The 20,950-nt window shown below is 46.0% G+C and overlaps 3 protein-coding genes across 12 annotated transcripts in view; 2 read left to right on the top strand and 1 right to left on the bottom strand.

Moving 5' to 3' along the window:
- The window catches only part of TIA1 (TIA1 cytotoxic granule associated RNA binding protein), a 34,194-nt gene extending 26,464 nt beyond the window's left edge, over positions 1–7,730 (top strand). For 3 of the 5 annotated variants that reach the window (XM_053401430.1, XM_053401428.1, XM_053401432.1), the window contains 6 exons: positions 1,343–1,451; positions 1,838–1,933; positions 2,023–2,107; positions 2,788–2,911; positions 4,208–4,350; positions 4,784–7,730. In XM_053401430.1, coding sequence (XP_053257405.1) covers positions 1,343–1,451; positions 1,838–1,933; positions 2,023–2,107; positions 2,788–2,911; positions 4,208–4,350; positions 4,784–4,931 — 705 coding nt within the window. In that variant the 3' untranslated portion in view covers positions 4,932–7,730. The remainder of the gene's footprint in view (positions 1–1,342; positions 1,452–1,837; positions 1,934–2,022; positions 2,108–2,787; positions 2,912–4,207; positions 4,351–4,783) is intronic. The other 2 variants (XM_053401431.1, XM_053401429.1) reach the window with 1 other exon arrangement.
- The window catches only part of LOC128420040 (low molecular weight neuronal intermediate filament-like), a 206,169-nt gene that overhangs the window by 138,893 nt on the left and 46,326 nt on the right, over positions 1–20,950 (bottom strand). The gene's annotated exons all lie outside the window — the stretch shown is intronic.
- On the top strand, positions 9,601–20,508 carry C8H2orf42 (chromosome 8 C2orf42 homolog). Of its 6 annotated transcripts, none has more exons than XM_053401417.1 (10): positions 10,087–12,119; positions 12,949–13,000; positions 13,128–13,962; positions 14,259–14,369; positions 14,488–14,589; positions 15,479–15,583; positions 17,009–17,116; positions 18,395–18,495; positions 19,530–19,692; positions 19,869–20,508. In XM_053401417.1, the coding sequence occupies exons 3-10, from the start codon at positions 13,140–13,142 to the stop codon at positions 20,075–20,077; spliced, it is 1,722 nt and encodes a 573-aa protein (XP_053257392.1). In that variant the 5' UTR covers positions 10,087–12,119; positions 12,949–13,000; positions 13,128–13,139; the 3' UTR covers positions 20,078–20,508. The 6 variants fall into 6 exon arrangements, with proteins under 6 accessions (XP_053257391.1, XP_053257392.1, XP_053257396.1 ...); XM_053401422.1 differs by lacking the exon at positions 10,087–12,119 and adding an exon at positions 12,397–12,510; XM_053401416.1 differs by lacking the exons at positions 10,087–12,119; positions 12,949–13,000 and adding an exon at positions 9,601–10,037.

Raw genomic sequence — 20,950 nt, 5'->3', positions numbered from 1 at the left:
TCTGCCAATAATACTGAATGAAGCTTAATGAATGGAAGTGCACATTAACTTGAAATGCTAAAATAGTTGCTATTGGTATCTTTCAGTCGCCTTGTGGTGGTAAAAATCTACGAAAGTGTTTATCAGCTCTCTATGTCTTAAATGGTTTGCAGCAGTATAACTTTCTCAAGAGCAGTGAGTTTCTGAGTTAGATCACTAGTTTCTCCATCTAGGAGCCAGTGCATGAGCCTCTGTCTTTTTTATCTCTCTCTGGGAGGAGGTTACAGTCAGAAAACCTCAGCCTTTGTTCTCCATTTGTGGAACACATGCCCTAACGTACTGTGCTTAAAGTGTACTAAAACTGTAGTAACAGTTCACTTTTCCTGACAGCTAAGATTGGTCAAGGGGAGGCAGAATTGCCACATGTTAAAACAATTTTTTGACCCATTCACATACAAAGCACGGTTGAGGCTACTCTTTACACAAATGTGGGGAAGCAGGAAAGTAAAATCTTCCCCCACCTTACATTCTGCTGCTTATAAGCAGTTTCTCCCCGAGCCTGGCTTTGATATCAGCCACCCAGGGAGAAAACTGCTGGAAGTGTAGTAAGGTAAGGCAAAGGAACTGAGAGTGGGGAGCTTTGCTTCCACACCCCCATGCTCCTTTTTATGTGGAGAGTAGACCAACTTAACCCCATTATATATGTGATCAGACTAAATCGGAGTAGCATATATGCAGTTGCCCCACATGTGTAATTTGGCCCTAAATGGCCATGGCTATGCATGGAGCTGCAGGTTCTTGGAGCACAATAGGAGAATTCACACAATCAGTACGGTTTGGGTTGGGAGTCTAATTGTAGTCTTTCAGAAGTTGATAGCTGATTACCTGTGAATGATAGAGCTTCATATCTTTATACCTGCAAGTTGATATTTTTTATATTAAAATGGCACTGACTTAGGTTACTTCACTACAATGGATCCACACTGAATAAAACTTTAGATCCAGCCCATTTTTCTGGTTGTTGGAGGCACCTTTTGTCTCTATTTTCATTTGCCATTTAGCATTCATTTGCATAATGAAGTACTTGGAGCATCTGGAGAAAATTTATGGACAAAAGGGCTCTTCACAGAACAGCCTTTTGTAAGCTGCCTTTGTATTTGGAGGTTTTTTTGGTTTGTTTGTTTGTTTTTGTTTTTTTGCAAATTTAAAGAGACCACATATAATTGTTGATCTGATGCTTTTGCAGCCTTTGTGTAGTAAAGTGATTCTGTAATTGAAACAAATATTTTTCTATAAATTAGCATTGTTAGTAGTTTTCTTTCTTACAGAGCTGCCTTCTGAAAGTGTTTTGCTTTCTCTGTAGGATGCAGAAAATGCGATTCAGCAGATGGGGGGACAGTGGCTTGGTGGAAGACAAATCAGGACAAACTGGGCAACACGTAAACCTCCAGCTCCAAAGAGTACATATGAGTGTGAGTATTTTAGCTTCCAAAACACACATGGGGATATTTCCTCTCCAGCCTAGAATAAGCTTTTAGAACTGACAGTCTAGGGCTAGGGATAGCCAGTATATTTAATTGATGTGGTGAGTTTGATGCTCTGTATAGAATTTTGTTTGGGTGGAAAACCTTACAAGTAGGTCTCGATTGTCAATTGTTCGGGGACAGGAGCCCTGGCCACATAGAATTGTAAGCCTTTGGGGCAGAATGTGGCTGTAAATTGAAACAGTAATTATATATTGCAAAGCATAAGCCATGGCAGTTGCGGGGAATGGACAGCCAATTCTTTCTACAAATGTTTGGGTTTTTTATTTGTGAGCAAATTAGAGACTTGTGTAACCTTTTTTTTTCCTAAACAGCAAACGCCAAACAACTATCCTATGATGATGTTGTGAATCAGTCCAGTCCAAGCAACTGCACAGTGTACTGTGGAGGTGTTACTTCAGGGCTAACAGGTACGGCACCTCATGAGTTTTTAGTAGCCTTAGGAAGTTGTCCATAACTCCATATCCTGACATCCTTATTTCTGTTTTCTGATTTGCAGAACAGCTGATGCGCCAGACATTTTCTCCATTTGGGCAAATAATGGAAATTCGGGTCTTCCCAGATAAAGGATACTCCTTTGTACGGTATGCTACTGTTTGTCTTTCCTGTGTGTTTTTTTAGCAAGCCCATGCCGCAGCGTACAGTTTAAAGTATTGCAATCCCTTTTTGAAACTGTGACTTAAAGTGTACTCCTTCCAGTGTCCTTCCATTTATGTTGATTATTTCTAAGAAACAGGAACCTGCAATCATTCACATAAAACTTTCATTTGCGTGTCTTAGGGCTGTTGGGTGTTTTGCACCTGATTTTGACATCACAGCTGCTACTCCGATGTTCTTTTTTCAGTATTCTGACTCAATACAGCGGCTTAATGGAGGGCTGGCTGATGGTGGCCACCTTCATTCTCTTTCCGGAAGGCATTGTCTTGCACAAAGACCTTTAAAAAAAAAAAGCCTTGCTCCTGCTATGCCATGATTGCTGAGCAGCCCAATGTATCAGGCCTGCAGTTTCCTCTGGAGCCCCCTCACAAGTTTCTTGACTTACTTACATGTTGAATGATATCCTGCCCTTCCTCCCCAAGATGTGCCCCCCATGGCCTTGTGCATATATCATACATTGTGAAGGATCTACACGGTGGGCTTGCAATATTTCATAGATTATCCCTTGAAATGAATTGTTGGATGGATTTTTGGTGAGCTGGATTTGTATTACTTGGTTGTTTGACGGGGTTTTGTATTATTGATTAATTTTCTCAAATGGTTACAGGTTCAATTCTCATGAAAGCGCTGCACATGCAATTGTTTCAGTCAATGGCACAACTATAGAAGGACATGTTGTGAAATGTTACTGGGGCAAAGAAACACCAGATATGATAAATCCAATCCAACAGGTAAGCGTCTACCAAAAAAAAGGGTTGTTTTCCCCCCAAAAAATAATTCTGTTCTGGTAGGTTTCTTCATCCTAAATAGTTAGACCACAAACCCCTTTACTGGTTGTTCATTTCATTTATATGCATCATTTCCCACATGTTGCTTAACATGGGATCCAACTGTAAAAGATACACAAATAATAGGGGCTGGAGGTGTAAAAGGTCATTAGAAAATGTGTTGATCTTTCTTCAGTTATTGTGCTCTCTTTGCTGTGGAACTCTTGGAATAAAAGTATAAATTTAAGATAATCTTAGGGTTAACCACAGACCTATCAACACATCCTAAGGCTTGCGTGCTGTTGCTATCACACTGACACAAACTTGTTTTTTGGGAAATGGGGAGTGGAGATGGCATGCTGTATGGGAGAGTGCTGAATCTTGGTGCCTCAGTTACCTAATTTAGCTTTTGTGGTCCAAGCCCCTGCTTCTGCTGCAGAAGTACCCAAGCACAAGCTAGAGTTCTAAATGTATTTTTGTGGGTAGCAGAAGTTATGATGGCATAATAAGAGCTTGCTAGATCAGGTCCATGGCCCATCTAGTCCAGCATCCTCGTCTCAAAGTGGCCACCCAGATGCATATGGGAAACCAGGAAACAGGATTTGAGCATAGGAGCCCTTTCCCCTCCTGTGGTTTTCGGCAACTGGCATTCAGAACCGTAGGAGGCAAAGCATAGCCATCAGGGCTAGTAGCCATCGATAGGCACCTACTCAATGAATTTGTCTAATCCTCTTTTAAAGCTGTTCAAATTGATGGCCATCACTACCTCCTGCAGGACCGAGTTCCACAGTTTAACTGCACTGCCTGAAAATTTAGCTGTTTAACTTTCTTACAATAGTTTTCCCATAAGAGGGCCAGAAATTAATGGTAGAGAACATATTTTGCATCTGTAAGATCCCCGATTTATTTTCTGTTACCTCTAACACTGGCTCTGCCTGAGGCCAGTGTCAGAGCAGATGTGCCACTGATGTACCACTGGTCTGACTGACTCCTACGGTTGAGTTTCATATGGAACAAATAACAAATTCTTCAGCTCCCCAACATGGTATGATTTAATTATTTAATGTTGTGAAATACAGTCCATACAAGTCTTTGGAATGAGCTTTGTTGTACGAACTAAAACACTTTTGTGTTTGTGATTACATGAGCTTTAGGATGCAAAAGGCAAAGGGGCATGTGGCAGTGTAACTGAAAACCATCCACCTTTGTGTGTCTTCCCTGTACCAATGTACTAACTTTGTTTAATTTGAACTTTTTCAGCAGAATCAAGTGGGATACCCACCGCCTTATGGACAGTGGGGTCAGTGGTATGGAAATGCGCAGCAGATTGGCCAGTACATGCCTAATGGCTGGCAGGTCCCTGCGTATGGAATGTATGGACAAGCATGGAATCAGGGATTCAAGTAAGTGTTTGCTGTTTTGTACAGGCTCTGTGCAAAGGAATCTTTAAGGCTTTAATTCTGAAACTTCTCATATGGACCATATTATGTTGGATTCTGAAACAGGCCATTGGACTTGCAGTTCTGTGTCCTTTCTAAGCAAAATATAGACCCTTTTGATCCACATTGATGTGTGTAGAATGATAGAAGTCAGCGGTCACTCAACAAACTAACCTATCTTCATATATCTTAGAAATTATTTTGTACATTGTTTATTTGGTGCAGAAAGTGGGAATGAATTTCTGAAGGCATCCTGTGGTTTAATTTTGTGGGCCTGGACTAGTGGTGGTGGATAAAGTGATAAAATATTTGGTTTGACATTCACTGTTGTCTTGATTACAGTTCATTATGTCTGTGTAAACTTTCTAAGCTTTATTTCATTTCCTTTTTCATTCAGTCAGACACAGTCTTCTGCAGCATGGATGGGTGCAAATTATGGTGTGCCGCCCCCACCCCCACCGCCGCCGCCCCCACCCCAGGGGCAAAACGGAAGCGTTCTAACTAGTCAAACTGGATATCGAATGGCAGGTTTTGAAACACAGTGAGAGGAACAGAGAAAGACTCTGGAATAGAACAACTGGTGGCTTTGAGGCTATATATGGAGCATTGTAAAACCCTTTGTTTACTTAAAAAAAACCTATCCAATCAAGTCAGTGCAAAAGTCAGAAAACAGTATTTATTTTTAATCATGAAACTATGTTGTCCACATTTTTTTTAAAACACACACACAGGAAATACTAGATGCTGGATATCTGCCAACTTTTGCCTTCTTTTCCTCTTTTGAGATGTGTTTCTTAAGATCCTTGTTTGAAACACAACTAATGCAGGGATTTCTGCCACTTTTAGATTGGGGCAGAATATTGCACAATATCAAACTTTTTTCCACTGAAGTAGTGTGCAGTTCTAGTTGCATTCCTAGTATGACTGAAAATGTATATGAAAAGTTGTACAAAAACAAAACACGCCAAAACTGTGTGAGTTCTGAAGGTTTATTGTGATCTTCAGCTTGTGCACAATTCTGTTCTAAAGAGAGCCTATTGTATAAAGTGTCCCATCTCCTCACTTTTGTTATACTGGGGTTTCAAATATAACTTATTGGTTTACATTATTTTGTATCTAGACATTTTTCAAAAAGTGATTTTTGCCTTACTGTCAGCTGTTAAATTATTAAATGGAGGTGGCGGTGGGAAGTGGTGGTTGGCAGCAGTAGTTGTTCAGAGCTCTCCAACGGATCCAACTCTTCCTGTTGTTAGACGTGAGAAGGTGCCTGGGAAATCCCTGTTGGGTTTGTGCAAAGATCTTCACCGATGAACTTCAACCCAGTTTCAGATATTATTAAAAATGTGACACATTCTAATGAACCAGCTTTTCTAAATCTCTCAGTTTTTACATTTACATGTATCCTATACCATGTAAACTATTTTAGCAAATTAATATTTTTCACAAAAGTTGGTCAGCTTTTGTATGTCTCCTTCTTTGAAAGGGTAAAAGGCAGAGAGGTCTATGTGACTTAACGAGTATGATTCTAAACTTTGGCTTTTTGCATGTGAATATCAAATACATTATTAGATTTTGAATACACCAGTCATGCTCTCATTTTTCAAATATGTAGAGAATACATTGGTCTTAGCAACTTCTTACTCAAGTGGAGTAAATTTGACTTGATTTAGCATGTACAGGTAGAGCTCTGATTACTAGTAGCATTGTGCGGATCAGGCCAGGAGTATGAGGAATGCTCCGGTTAAGCCTGAAGGACCAGCTGGATTAAGCATTTTTAATTGTTCAGAGGCCAAAAAAAACCTTGCTATCCTACCTCCTTGACTTAGCCTTCAGAGAGTGCAAAAAAGAAAGCTACCCCTAGGTGTAATATTTATTTATCCCAGTTAATGTCTGGGCCCATGGAGGTGTATGCTTTTTATTCTGCATTGGTTGTAGTGGAGCAATGTATCAAGGGATTATTGAGTTTATGATATATGGAGTATCCTATGACAAATGTGTTTTATGGAAATAAGTGACCCTATGATAGAGGGTTGGCTTTGGAGATGTTAAAATCCTATTTGTCTTGATTTCAACCCCTCACCTTTGGGGAGTGTTCCATGATTTGCTGGGTGTGAATGGTGTTCTAAAATTTGAAAGTTTGCTACAAATATAATTTGCAGTGGGAGGGGGTAGAGGAAAAGACAAAGGAAAACTTATGGTGACTCTTGAGAAACTCTTGTCCCTGACTCTGTTTAACAACTGGAATTCTGTAAAGGAAGCAGAACCAGATGGCTTGAGTTCAGTGAAACCTGGCTGTAAAAAACAACAATCAAAAACCAGTTTTTACCCTGAAAGCAGGGTCTGGCCCCCCATATGTTTAAAAAAGTGAAGTATACTGAAAAGACAGCTTTAACTCATATACCACTCTTATTTCTGCCTCCTTGCTGCCTTTTAAACTTGCATAAACATATCTTTAAAATTATTTTTACCACCTCTGCCTGTACAATTCTTTCAAAAGAGGACAGGAATAGGTTTGAGGTGAGTTTGGTGCCGCACTGGAATTTCTATGTGTGTATTTTCAGCAATAGAACTGCCCAGGTTTAGTTGTCTTAAATCAAATTCCTGTCATTGGAACTGTCTGAGATACTGTTACCTAGTTTAAAAAACACACAAACAAGGCTTTTAATATTATGTCAGTGCTGGTTGCTTTTCCCCTACTCTCCGTTTGGGCATCCAGGAAAGAAATGAATTTCAGGTTGTTTTTGTTGAGCATAATTAAAGACTTAAAATTCTAAAGTTCCTCAGACTTAGAAATGCTTTGAGAAAAATGAATGGATGAGGCCCTTCCAGTTATACAATTGTTACTGCTAAGCTACTTCTGACTAGGATTTTTCATACTTTTCTGGAGGTCACTTCTGCTACATAAGCCACATTAAAAACTAGTTGCTTACCAAGTGTCAGCCTCTTCTGCTGTAACGTCTCCAGTGGCCCTACAAAAAAAGTAGGTGAAGCATTTGAGCCTATTTCTTTCTCTCACTACTGCCCTTTTCCTTCTTGTGTTTAGTTTAAGCAGCCTTTCAGTTTTAAAAGGGAGTCTTCTTAAAATACGGTAAATGTAAAGGAGAGTAATGCCCCATACAGATAACAAAGGAGGATAAAGCTGCCTGGGGTATTGTTTTTGGGTTATTTTGTTTTTAAAAGTAGCAGCCCATTTTTGTCTCTGTATGAACATTGAAAGCTTCGTTTGAACTAATGTATTTTGATACTTGTGTTTAGAAGTTCAAGAACTTCACTCCAGAAACCGTGACTTTTGAAAGCCATTAAGATGTTAATAAAAGATGTGAGCTTGCGTATTTCATCCTTAACCTTTTGTTTACTTTACTGCTCAGATATTCTAGCACAGGTTTGGGAGAAAAGTGGAACTGGAAAAGGTCTCTTGAGTTGCCAAGTCTAAATTACCGGCCAGCCTTTTTCTCTTGGGTGATGAGGCTCTGAAGGAGGCCTTAGCAAGAGCAACCAGTTTCTTGGGTAGCCATCCTACTCAATTGAAGGGCTGTTGAGACCTTATTTCACCACCTCTCTTATGTGTGTTAAGAAATAGAGAGTGGGCGTTTGGCACTTGCCTGCACTTCTTCCTTGAGCATCTCTCACCAGGCATAGAGGTGAATGTCCAAACCCATAACTCCTTTGGTTTTTGATTGCAGCATCTTTACTTCACACTGGACAGGTTGTGTTTTTCCAACTCTGGGTGAACTCTTCAGTGACACATTGCTTTGTTTGCTGACCACCATGTGCAAATGTAATAAGGTCAGATTTTTCAGAGATCATCAACCACTTCATAGAAAATGGGGAGTTGTGGCATATTATGAAATAGAAGTAGCTGTAACCAACCAAAGGCTCATATTCTCTGGAGCCTTTCCTAAGGGGTATTTCTGGTGTGCAGCCTCTTGGAAACTTCAGAACCTAGACCCAAAGAAGGCTACATCCTGAATAGAAGCCTTCACTGCCTCCAGCAACCCATGCAACTATTGCTTATTTCCTCTCAATAAATTGCACTCTTGAGGCTTTGCAGTTGCGGCCAAGCTTCACTTTATGGGGAGTGATATTGCCACTTTTTTTTTACGACAAAGGTCCATCTAGTTCAAGCTATGGTTTTCCCAGTAGTGATGTATGGAAGTGAGAGCTGGACCATCAAGAAGGCTGATCGCCGAAGAATGGATGCTTTTGAATTCTGGTGCTGGAGGAGACTCTTGAGAGTCCCATGGACTGCAAGAAGATCAAACCTATCTGTTCCGAAGGAAATCAGCCCTGAGTGCTCACTGGAAGGACAGGTGCTGAAGCTGAGGCTCCAGTACTTTGGCCACCTCATGAGAAGAGAAGACTCCCTGGAGAAGACCCTGATGTTGGGAAAGATGGAGGGCACAAGGAGAAGGGGATGACAGAGGACGAGATGGTTGGATAGTGTTCTCGAAGATACCAGCATGGGTTTGACTGAACTGCGGGAGGCAGTGGAAGACAGGAGTGCCTGGCGTGCTCTGGTCCAGGGGGTCACGAAGAGGCGGACACGACTAAACAACAATTGCCACTTTAGTAAGTAGGTTCCTCAAGCTTGTTTGACATCCTGCCTCGGTGCTAGTCACCCAGCCTCAGAGGATGAAAACGGAGAGCCGTCCTTTAAAGGCGTGCCAGGGCTCGCCTCAGCGAGGGAATCGCAAGGGGGCATCCAAGCCGCCCTTCAAGGGCATTTTTAACACGAAAGAACATTAAGTAAACTAGGCGAGACCGTTGCAAAGCCCACGCCGCCCCAAAAGCCAGGTAGGTGCAGTTTCGTGCTACGCTTGTAAGGAATAAAGCGCAGCCCTGACGCGTCCGCCTCATATCCCCCCCCCTCCCGCGTCCCATCCTTTCCCCTCGAGCTCTCGGGGCCTTTTACATAAGGAGGAGCCCCGCACGGGACTTCCGCGACCCTGGGAGACAGCCGGACTGCGTTTCCCGTCGTGCTTCGCGAGCCAGCGGCGCCTCCGCTGCGCCAATGGGAGCCGCTCTTACAGACGAGACCCGCGAGCCGTTTGTAAGGAGCCATAGCGGAGGCCGCTCGCCGACTTCCTCCGCCGGCCGCCCGCCCGGCTGGGCCCCGAGGCTGAGGAGGCCGCCCAGGTAAAAGGCGACGCGGCGGGGGCCTCGGCGGGAAGGGGAAGGGTCCTGCTGGGCGCCGCTGCGGAGGGAGCGGCAGGAAGTGACGTTGGGCGGGCTGGAGGGAGACTCTCTGGCCTAGGCCTCACCTCTCCCGCCCCGCCCGCCCGCGGTTGCCATGCGACCGAGGAGGGGGCGCGGCCGCTGCCGGCCCGTGACGTCATCGCCGCACGTCGCGCAGCTGCTGCTGCTGGTGACGCCATGCGGAAGGTGTCAAGCGCGGGGTCGGAGGATGGCTGCTTCTCGGGCCGGCTGAGCTGCACGTCCAAGCGGGCAGGAGGGATGCCCCGCCGTGGGCCGCCTCTCTGCTTCTCAAAACGCAGTCTGGCTTCTGAGAAGGCAGGGTGCCTCTGAACATGGGCAGAGTGCTTTCTCCTGCCTCCCTGAAGAAGCTCGCACGGGCCACGTGCCCCTGAGCCTTCCCTTTGTGAAGGGAACGAATGCCTCCTCGCCTCCCTCCCTGCCCGGTCTCTGTCCAAGTGAGTCTCTTTCGCCCCTGGAAGCTGCTGCTGCCACCGCCTGCCGGGCGGCTGCACACGGCGGCGAGGGGGCAGGAAGCCGCTGCCCCGATTTGCCAGGCTGGCTCTGCTGCTGCCGCCGCCGAAGGCAACAATGCGTGCCCGTTGCTGGAGACCACAGGAGGGGAGAGGGCTGCTCTTGGGCTCGCATCCCGCTCGCCGCAGATTCCCACGAGCATCTGGCTGGCCACTGTGAGAGCAGGATGCTGAACTGGATGGGCCATTGGCCTGATGATAATAGCAACCATGACGATGATTTTATTGTTTGTGCCCTGCCCATCTGACTCGGTTGCCCCAGCCACTCTGGGCGGCTTCCAGCGGACTCTTCTTAAGTTCTTAAAAATGCCTGAATCACTGCTTTCTGCTTGTTTCAGGAGTACTACTTGCAAAGGAACGCTATGTGATGACTTACTGGGTGGCTAAAGAGGTGGAAACCTTTGCAAGTTTCACAACAAAATATGTGAATTGGTTTGAACCTGTGCAAATAATACATTGGAGACTGTTAGGTAGTGGTTAGAGCACCATTCCGCAACCTGGTGTCTTAGAGATCGTTTGCACTACAACTTCCATTAGCCCCAGAATCATATGGCTAAGCTTCCACTGCTGGGAATTGTAGTCCAAAACCTCTGGTGGTGACCAGGTTAGGACATCAGCCTGGGTGACTTTCGCCAGTTGTCCTCTCTCAATGTAGCCCACCTCATAAGATTGTTCTGAGAATAAAATAGGTAAGGGGAGAACTGTGTGTGCTGCTCTCTGGTGCCTGGAGGAAGAGTGAGCAAAAGATTAAAAAAAATAAAACTGCCACTCCCTAGCTCTGAACTCTCTCATTTTAATGATCACTTGGCTGGCAGGCGACCAGACAACTTGATGGACTGTGGAATGGTTCATGAACTAGGAGGACTTCTTGGAACCATGGACTGGGGGGAGGAAAAATGAATATTTATGAGTTCTGGCAGATGCTGGGGGGCAGGGCAGAGCAATCCTAATTGGGGTTGAGGGGATTGAGACAGCAAATTACAGCCACATTCTAAGCCCTCCTACTGGCTCATATCAGGTAGGGTGGGCATTTTGCAGTTTTTCAGTGCTGTAGCTCAAGATTGGTGTGGCTTAGGGATCGAGAATTAGGGGCTTTCGATCCAGCCCTCTGTGCTGACTAGGATCTGGCAGATTCCCACTCTCTCAGGAAACTCACTTGGCATGACCTAGGACCAGTCATTGCCTCTCAGTCTAGCCTACCTCTCAGGGTTGTTGTGGGAATCAATGAGGAGAGGGGAAACCATATACGCCACCTTGAGCTCCTTAGAAAAAAAGGTGAGATATAAAGAAAATAATTAAATCATTGCCTCCCCCTTGAATTCACCTTTGTGTACTAATTATTGAAGGGTTTTGTTTACTTTCATAATTCTGCATTTGTTTATAGTTTGAGATGTGTTGTGAATAATCTGAAATGCAGGGCATCCCTTAGAGCCAAAAGTAGGCTGGAAGCGATGATGCATCTGGGTTGTGGGGGGTGATGCTTCTAAGTGGGAAAAGGGCCTGCCTGGCTGTCCATTGGACCTTGACTTAGGCAGAATCTGATCAGTCCTTTCCTTCTCCACTATTGACAGAGATTGGGAGAGAAAGAGAGCAGTCCCCAAATCAATATTTGCCTTCCAGCAGCAGCAGCGAGTCCCAATATGTGTGACTTCCCAGGATTCCTCTGACTCAATCTGAGAATGCAAGGGCTAGTGGCAAGATTCACATTTCGCATGCATCTTTCCCCCTTTATGACCTCATTGGAACATCACAGCAGAGGTTCCTTGCCAGAAAATGCTTCATTGTGACACCACTGGGCTGGTGGTCCGAGTTCTTGCCAGAATCTTGAGAGTGATTCATGGCATCCCTAGATCCCGCCCCTTCTTGGTCCATCCTCAGTTCTGGGGTCATGTAAAACAGGCACCTAACAGATTATATTACTTTCAACATGGATAGCTGGACATTGGACTGAACAGCACGGGTTAATGATGTTCCATTGGACTTTGGGGGAAGCAGGAGTGGGGATTGGTATGTTCGATGCTGTGTATCAGGGACAGCCAACATGGTGTCCCCCAGGTGTTGCTGGAGGAGAGCTCTTATCATTTTTGACCTGCTGCCACACTGGATGCAGCTGTTGGGAGTCAGAAGTCCAACAGCCTCACTGCACCTAATTTATTTATTTAGGTCACTTTGTTCATTCTGCAGTCCTGTAAGGAAGGTTCCTTCCTCCCATTTTAGGAGGTGGGAAACTGAGGCTTTGATTTGCACAGTACAGATACCACATACACACATCTCCACATACACACATTTTTTGTTGTTGATTGATAATGTGGCCCACCAAGTCGAACTGGACTGAGATGCCTAAGTTTTGGAGCAGGTCTGCTTAATCTGATCCTCCTTGCAGGAAAGGTCACCTAAGGTTAGCAACCTGGAAAATGAATGTCTTGAAGTGATTAGTGTTTTGAACGGAGTTCAGATGTTAATAGGGGTCCTTTGCTTCCTATGCCATATTTATCACTCCAGATTTAAAAGGGCATATAGGGAAAATGAAGACAAGATGAACCAAGCTGTGTGTGTTTCATAAGGTTGAAAAGGTCAGGTGTACCTGCGGGACAAACGAGACCTGACATCTCAGAAGCATTTTTAAATTTTTGTTGAAAGCAGAGTGTTAGGTCATACTGCGGTGGAGGGGGCTAACCTGCCCCCCGACACACACACACACACACACACACACACACACACACACATGCTGTAGTTGTATCTGCTGCTGAGATGGGAATATACAGGGAGCTATGATGTCTATATGGTTCTGTCTGTCCATAGCTAACAGCAGCTCTTTTTTGTGCTTCCTGCACAGCTGCTCAAAACTGACCCCCTTGCAGCTTCTTTTTAGCAACAACAACAAATAGGTAGATCATCTCTGACATCATGTTTGCTTCTGAAAGCCCCTACAGAGCACCTTTGCTTGAATGCACTTGGAGCAAGGCATTCCAATTGATCAGATCTCTCATTTCTTTGTGCCTTCCTTTTGCCCAGGCTGCCTGAAGGATGGACTCAAACCCTGCCAGGAGTAAAGTCCCAGCTTTCTTATCAGACTTGGGGAAAGCTACCCTGAGAGGCATCAGGAAATGCCCCCGGTGCGGCACCTACAACGGCACCCGCGGGCTGAGCTGCAAGAACAAGACTTGCGGCACCATCTTCCGCTACGGTACCCGGAAGCAGACCAGTGTCGACGCGGTCAAAATCAACACTGGCTCTGATCTGCAGGTCTATTCAGTGCGGCAGAGGGACAGGGGGCCAGAGTACCGGTGCTTTGTGGAGCTGGGAGTTTCGGAGACCACCATCCAGACAGTAGACGGGACCATCATCACACAGCTCAGCTCTGGGCGCTGCTACGTCCCATCGTGTTTGAAGGCGGCTGCACAAGGGGTGGTGGAAAACCAGTGCCAGCACATTAAACTGGCTGTGAACTGTCAGGCAGAGGCCACCCCGTTGCCCCTGAAAAGCTCAGTCTTGAACTCGTTGCAGGCCTCTGCTGAGACGAAACAAACCTTATGGCAGTTGGCCACGGAGTCCACAGGGCCCCTAGTTCAGAGGATTACCAAGAACATCCTAGTGGTGAAGTGCAAAGCCAGCCAGAAGCATAGCTTGGGTTACCTCCACATCTCCTTCTCCCACAAGGCTGGCCACAAGAGCAGGGCGGAACACCGCTTCCTCTGCTCCTGCCAGTCCCTGAAGTCCAGCAAGGCAGCTTCTGCTAAGGAAGAGGCAAGCCAGAAATGCAATCACTTCTTTGCCTGCCTCTGTGCCTTTGCCAGCGATGATCTCTTGGCCCAGGAGTTTGCAGATTTCCTCAGCTATGATTCCAGCGGTGGGTAAGGTCAGAGAACATGAGTGAGGCTGAAAGGATGTGGTCAGCAGACAGCTCAGGCCAAGTGCATGAAGTAAAAAATCCCCTGCCATGCCTGTATGTGGGGTGTGTGGGTGCGCAGACTGGAATACCTTGGAAGGGCTGGGCCCCTGCAGCTCACCCTGGGAATAGCACTGGCAGTCCCTGTAGGCAGGCTTAGAAGCAAAGGGAGCTCACTGCGTTTAAGCTCACATTTTATGAGGAGAAACGCAGAGTGAAGACTCAAACCTTCAACCTCTTCTCTCCTGCAACTCCAGGTCTGAAGTCAACAGTAGGAGCCCAGCTTCTCTGTCAGCCTGAATCCGCCTTGAGCTCTGGAGAGGCTGCTGCCTCCAAGGCCAAAAAGAGGAAAAAAGACGAAGGAATGGGTGAGAATATTAAATTTTGACTTGTTTGTGTTACATGTTCCACTTTGACTCTTACCTGCACCATCTTTGCTTTCCCAGTGCTACTCGTTCTAAAGCTGTTGCAACTTTTACTTTTAAGGCACACAAGCAAGTAGCCCCCTCTTGTCTCAAGACGTGGCAAACACAAACCTGCGCAAAAGTGGATTGAAAAAGCCAGCGGTTGCTTCACTGAAAAGGCAAGGTGAGTTTTCTTTCTGCCAGCTCAGCAAGCTGCAAGGAACGCAAAGCAGAAATGGACTGTGAGGGTTTTCCACAAAAGGCCAGTTTTGCTCAGCCTACACTCTACTTTCCAGCTGTCTTCTTTAGTTCCTTCAGCTTTTTGGTCTTCCTGCCTTATATGCATGTCTGGGGAACTGTATTACACTCCCTTTCCTCTCCATGAGGAAATAAATTAATATAAGAAATTAAAGACTTGAAACCTCAGCACTGACCTTGTCTCTCTTAAGATTCTGAGCATCCTAAAGTGAAAGCTGGTCATTATAAGAACTTTGTAACATTAATAGTGGAGTGCCTGTGTTTGCTTGCTTTCTTTTCCCCTGTCCATCCCTTTTTCCTTTTGTGTCATTCATATATTTTTAGATTGTCTCTTAGCGATTACTTGTTATCGAGTAAGATTGTCTTCCATGAAAACAGTCTTAGGGGTGTGTCGGTAAATGGCTGTGGAGGCCAATTCTGGATCCGCACATCCTTCCACAGTGGAGACATAGGTTTCCGGGTGGGAGTTGATCGCAATGAGGATTTGCCAAACGTACCTTCCTCTTAGTTATTTTCTCCCTTTGTTCCCGAATTTGTGCTTCTTTATGAGGCCTTTAGTAGAGGCTGTTCTCCAATGGGGGGGGGAGTGCTATTGTGTTCAGGTCATAGCTGTCAACGTTTTCCCTTTTTTAAGGGAAATTCCCTTATTCTGAATAGGATTCCTCGCAAGAAAAGGGAAAAGTTGACAGCTATGGTTCAGGTCCTGCTTGCAGGTTTCCCAAAAGAGGCACCTGGTTGGCCACTGTGAGCCAGGAGGCTGGACTAGGTGGCCATTGGCCTGATGTGCTTAGGTTAAGAGTTTTCCTTTTCCTTAGCTTGCAGTCAGCTGCTTGATGAATCACAAGTAACCTTGTCCTTCCAAGAGTGGTTGGCCAGTGTCACTGAACGCATCCACCAAGCCATGCATTACCAGTTTGATGGTAAGTCTCCTCTGACCTCACCTTTATCCCTTGAATCCTTGTTCATATTATAAGAGGATCATCGGATGGAATGCCCTGCAGTGTCTTGTGTAAGTGGCTTTTGTCTGCATAAGGCTATTCTCCAGTAGCACTCAGATGGTACTGATATGATTGGTGTTAGGTTGCACTCAACACTGTTAATTTCTTAGGGGGAAAGAGAGAGAGAGAGAGAGAGAGAGAGAGCGCATTTATGGCTAAATGAAACTGGCAGAGAAGCCCTCTCACTATGTTTAATTTACACGCTGGGCTCAAATAAACTGGCAGCAGCAGAAACCAGATCTAGACAAGGTTGATTGACTGGAGCCAATCAAGAACCTCCTGCCGCCGCCTCCTGCACTCCTATACTGCTTTCTGGAGTCACAGACTCCATCTATAGTGGCACTCCTGGTTCCCAGCTGAACGTAGTGCTGTTGTGAACTGCAGACCCAAAAGAGGACTTGTGGGAGTGGTTGGGTGCAGGAGTACCAAAGAAGGATGTCAAAAACATCAAAATGGCCAGATCTAGTACTTCATTAAAAATTGTGTACACTTACTGCAAATCAGCCTGGCTGATCTCCCAGCCTTTACAGGCGCAGGCCCGACACTGCAGCAAGGAGATGGCTTGTCCATCCCCAAGCAACCATTCATGCATTCTTTATGCAGAAAGCAGAACACCTCACTTTGGCCAGGACTTCCCATCACTTCACCTGGGCAGTTGCAAGCAGAATGCCTGCTAACTCTAGGAGCCAGTCAATAAAATATATATGTATGTGTTTGAGCATAGAAGAGAATTGGACTAACTGATAAAAACTGCCCCATATATCAGAACTTTGGGATGGTTGGCCTCTCTCGTCTCTCTCACACACACCAGTCTCCATCTGTTCCCTGGCTGCCCACAAAATATTCACCCAGAGGAAATCCTACATACCGTATTTTTTGCTCTATAAGACTCACTTTTTCCCTCCTAAAAAGTAAGGGGAAAGATGTGTGCGTCTTATGGAGCGAATGCAGGCTGTGCAGCTATCACAGAAGCCAGAACAACAAGAGGGATTGCTGCTTTTACTGCGCAGCGATCCCTCTTGCTGTTCTGGCTTCTGAGATTCCGATTTTTTTTCCCTTGTTTTCCTACTCCAAAAACTAGGTGCGTCTTGTGGTCTGGTGCGTCTTATAGAGCGAAAAATACGGTAGCTATCCCATAGCTGTGAGTTTTTCTCTCTTTCACTCTTAAACATCCAACCTCCTCTTTGGTTATCTTTGTGAATTATTTCAAGAGTTTTCACCTCAATAGGTTCCCCCCCCTTCCTTTTTTATGATCTAGCTTGAGCCTTGGCCCTTGTTGAAATGTCTAAACATTATTATGTTGTTCCTCTCAAAAGCATTTCTTCATTTGTCCATGTTTTTACCCAGGCAAACCAGAGCCACTGGTGTTCCACATCCCCCAGGCTTTCTTTGAGGCTCTCCAGCAGAGGATTTCTGTTGGGAGCATCAAGAAGCGGATGCCAAATTCGACCACAGGTACTCAACCTTTAGAGCATCTTTTCTGTGGGAAGCCACTTGGGATATTAGCTGCACATTGATGCTTTGTAATAGAAAGGTTGTACTGAGGCATAAGAAAGCTTAACATGAGTCAGCAGTGTGATGCAGCAGCAACAGAAGCTAATACTGTTCTAGGCTGCTGCAGCAGAAGTAGGTCAAAGGAAGCGATAGTACTGCTCTATTCTTCCTTGGTCAGGCCCCACCTGGAGTCCTGTGTCCAGTTCTGGGCACCACAATTTAAGAAGGATATTGACCAGCTGGAAGGTGTGCAGAGGTAGGTGACCAAAAGGACCAGGGGTTTGGAAACCAGGCCTTGTGAGGAACGGTTGAGGGAGTTGGGGATGTTTAGCCTGGAGAAGGCAAGGCTGAGGGGTGATATGAGAACCATCTTCAAATGTGTGGAGGGCTGTCCCATGGAAGATGGAGCCAGGTTGTTGTTTTTTGCTGTTCCAGAGGAGAGGACCAGAACCAATGGATTCAAATAACAAGATTCTGACTAAACATTAGGAAGAACTTTCTAGTTGTTAGACAGTGAGACTGACTCACTAGGAAGCTGATAGGCTCTCTTTCACTGGAGGTTTCTAAGCAGAGGTCAAATGGCCACCTGTCAGGGATTCTTTAGCTGTGATTCCTGCCTTGCAGGGGCTTAGACTAGATGACCCTTTAGGTCAGGCTTCCTCAACCTCGGCCCTCCAGATGTTTTTGGCCTACAATTCCCATGATCCCTAGCTAGCAGTACCAGTGGCCAGGGATGATGGGAATTGTAGTCTCAAAACATCTGGAGGGCCGAGGTTGAGGAAGCCTACTTTAGGTCTCTTTCCAGCTCTAAAATTCTATGAACAGTGGGAGCAGCAGCTGAAGGGGACCAGTCCCTTGTAACTGCATGCTGCAGAGCTGAAAGGTCTCTCTGCACAGCCTCTCCTTGTGGCCTCAGAAGAACTTTATGCCACAGCGATTGTGACCCTTGTGGTCCCTTCCAACTCTACAACTCACCTGTTTCTGTGACTCCCATGAGATCACATTTCGTCTCCTTTCTCAACACCATGTGAAAGGGATAGCCAACAGATGCCCTCTGGGTGTTGTTGAACGCCACCTTCCATCACTCTCGGCCAGCGTGGCCAAAGGTCAGGAATGATGGGAATTGTAGGGAGCAGCAGCTTGAGGGTGCCGTCTTGGCTCCCTCTGCCATTGGAGTTGGCCACAGGAGGAGGAATGTGGCCGCCATCACGCCACCTTGATGGGCTTCTTCCTTTCCAGCTTTTGTCCGGAAAGATGCTTTGCCCCTGGGCACCTTTTCCAAATATACGTGGCACATCACAAACATCTTGCAAGTCAAACAGATCTTTGATACCCTTGAGGTAAGACACCCCCCCTTGCTCCTTCTTGTCTACGGTTTTTCTCTGTTTTGTGAACAGATGGGAGGGCATTCATTGGGGGGGTTGGGGAGGAAGGGCCAGCGCTGGGCATAACATTTTATTTTGCATCCTGGGATTAAAAGTTCGAGGAACTGGCCTCTGGGGGTTAGCATGAGCTTCCTAGAATAATTCTCTTATGATCTACTAGTTGTGATGATTTTAGAAGAAGGTTAGAGAAATTCATGAATTCATGGAGGAGAGAACTCCTGGTGGCTGCTAGCCCTGATGGCCAGTGGCGTAGCGTGGGGGGTGCAGGGGGGGGCCGGGCACAACCCGGGCGGGTTAGGGTTAGGGGGACGCAAATCCACGGGTTAGGGGGTGCAAATTACTTGCCTTGCCCCGGGTGCTGACAACCCACGCTACGCCACTGCTGATGGCTCGACTCTGCCTCCACGGTCGGAGGCAGCAATGCTTCCGAATATCAGTTGCTGGAAACTACAGGAGGGGAGGTTTATTATTATTATTATTATTAAAGATTTTCTTGTTTTACAGAAGTAAGTGTAATGTCTCTCATATTTTTTCCATGTAACATTTTTACAAATCCGTTTCATTTGTTGAGACATCAGGGGGAAGGGGGGGGGAAGGGTGGACGGAGGGAAGATGGGTGGGGGTGGGGTTGGGTGGCGATGTTTCTGTTATGCTTAATGTATGCGCTGCTTGTTCTGTTCACTTGTGTTTCTGTGGTGGTGAGAGAGGTTGGGGAGTTTTTGTGCTCAAATCCTGCTTGCAGGGTTCCGCAGGCGTCTGGTTGGCCACTGTGAGAACAGAATGTTGGACTAGATGGGCCACTGGCCTGATCCAGCGAGGCCTTTCTTAGGTTCTTACTCAACTCCCAGAACTTTGGCATCCTGATTTCTGCAGGTTGAGGATCAAACTCTGGGCTTACAAAGGGCCTCTTGCAAAGGGATGCCGCTCCTCTCATTTGCCTGTTCAGAAATCCTGTGTTTTCATCTCCCATTCCCAACTCCTCTTCCCAGATGCCTCTGAAAATCACACGCAGCTTCATCCAGAACCAGGATGGCACCTATGAGCCCTTTAAGTGCCCCAAAGTTGAGGTGGAGAGCATCCCAGACACTTACGGGCGCTTGGAGAAGCAGCCAGTCCTCCGGCCTCTGGAGCTGAAAACCTTCCTGAAAGTCGGTAGGTGTATAAGCAGATCCCTTTGCACCTCAAAGGAGCCTTCTTTTCCCACCAGCTCACAGATTTGTAGAGTTGGAAGCTCCTCCTCCTCTTGGAGAAACTTGTTTTTCCCCCCACACAATGGGGAAAGAAGGTCCAAAGTGCTCCTCTCCTCTTTCTGGCTTCCTTCCTCCCAGGCAACACATCCCCTGATCAGAAGGAACCGACACCTTTCATCATTGAGTGGATTCCAGATATCCTCCCCCAGTCGAAAATTGGTGAACTGAGGATTAAGTTTGAATATGGCCACTACAGAAATGGTCACACCACCGACTTCCAGGAGCAGCGCACTTCCCTTGAACAGACGCTGGAGCTTATGCCTCTCACCACCATCACCTTCCCTTGAGCTCGTCATGCAGTTCTTGCACAGCTTGGTTTGCACAACCCTTGCCCTGTAGCTGGTCAGCCTTTGCGGGTATCAGTCAGCCATTTGACTGGGGAACGCACCAGGAGCCAGAATGCAGCGGGGCTTCACTACAAACGACCCACTTCTTTGTAAGCAGCTGCACTAGAAACTTCTGCCTCTTTCATTTCAAACAGCATTTTCAGTCGCTTCTTGGGACAAAATTAATTCATGCACTCTCCACTTCTACTCTGAGACTCACCTGTGCGCCGACCTATGATTGCTGTTTTTTTCCGCCACCCTATTTTGCACAGTTGACAGATTACAGGTGAGGGTGGAGCAGAGTGTCCAGGTGCTCGGCTGCCTTGGCTAATTACTACCCCCTTACTGGCATATTTTGCAATATATTTCTACAATAAAGTAAATTGAACCAATTCCAATGTTTTGAGTTCAGTCTCTCAGATAAACACCAGCAAGCTTAAGCCTTCTCCCATTCACACAGTTTCTGCTTTGAGTCACCCCTAGAGTGTACAAAAACACAAAAGCAAAACTGAGGCTGGACTTTCTGGGTTGTTGGGGTCTGTATCCAGTAATTACCTATGCAATTACTGCAAACTCCTGCAAGTGAACTGACTTTGCACAGGTTGAATGCATCAGCTGGTCTGTGCACCGGGAACCAAATTCAGACTTCTTTGTGGACAAAGGATGTGTGGAGTTTGCAAACGATAGCACTGCATTCTTCAGCACTTGAACAGAGACACCAAGCAGAGTCCAGGCAAAGTAGAGCACTAAGTCTTACTCATGGCATGGACGTGATTTAAGCACACACTGCACCGTGAGCAGCCAGTGGCATTTAAAAAGATATCAGGCAGAATT

Source organism: Podarcis raffonei, chromosome 8 (genome assembly GCF_027172205.1).
Source record: "Podarcis raffonei isolate rPodRaf1 chromosome 8, rPodRaf1.pri, whole genome shotgun sequence".
NCBI classification, from domain to species: Eukaryota; Metazoa; Chordata; class Lepidosauria; order Squamata; family Lacertidae; genus Podarcis; species Podarcis raffonei.
This window is presented reverse-complemented; position numbering and strand designations above follow the sequence as displayed.

Excerpts from the sequence above, each read along its gene's own strand:
- C8H2orf42 (XM_053401416.1), top strand. The coding sequence starts at position 13,140 with ATGGACTCAAACCCTGCCAGGAGTAAAGTCCCAGCTTTCTTATCAGAC. Across the intron at positions 13,963-14,258 it reads CCTCAGCTATGATTCCAGCG|GTCTGAAGTCAACAGTAGGA; the intron begins GTGGGTAAGGTC and ends CTGCAACTCCAG. Across the intron at positions 17,117-18,394 it reads GATGCCAAATTCGACCACAG|CTTTTGTCCGGAAAGATGCT; the intron begins GTACTCAACCTT and ends CTTCCTTTCCAG.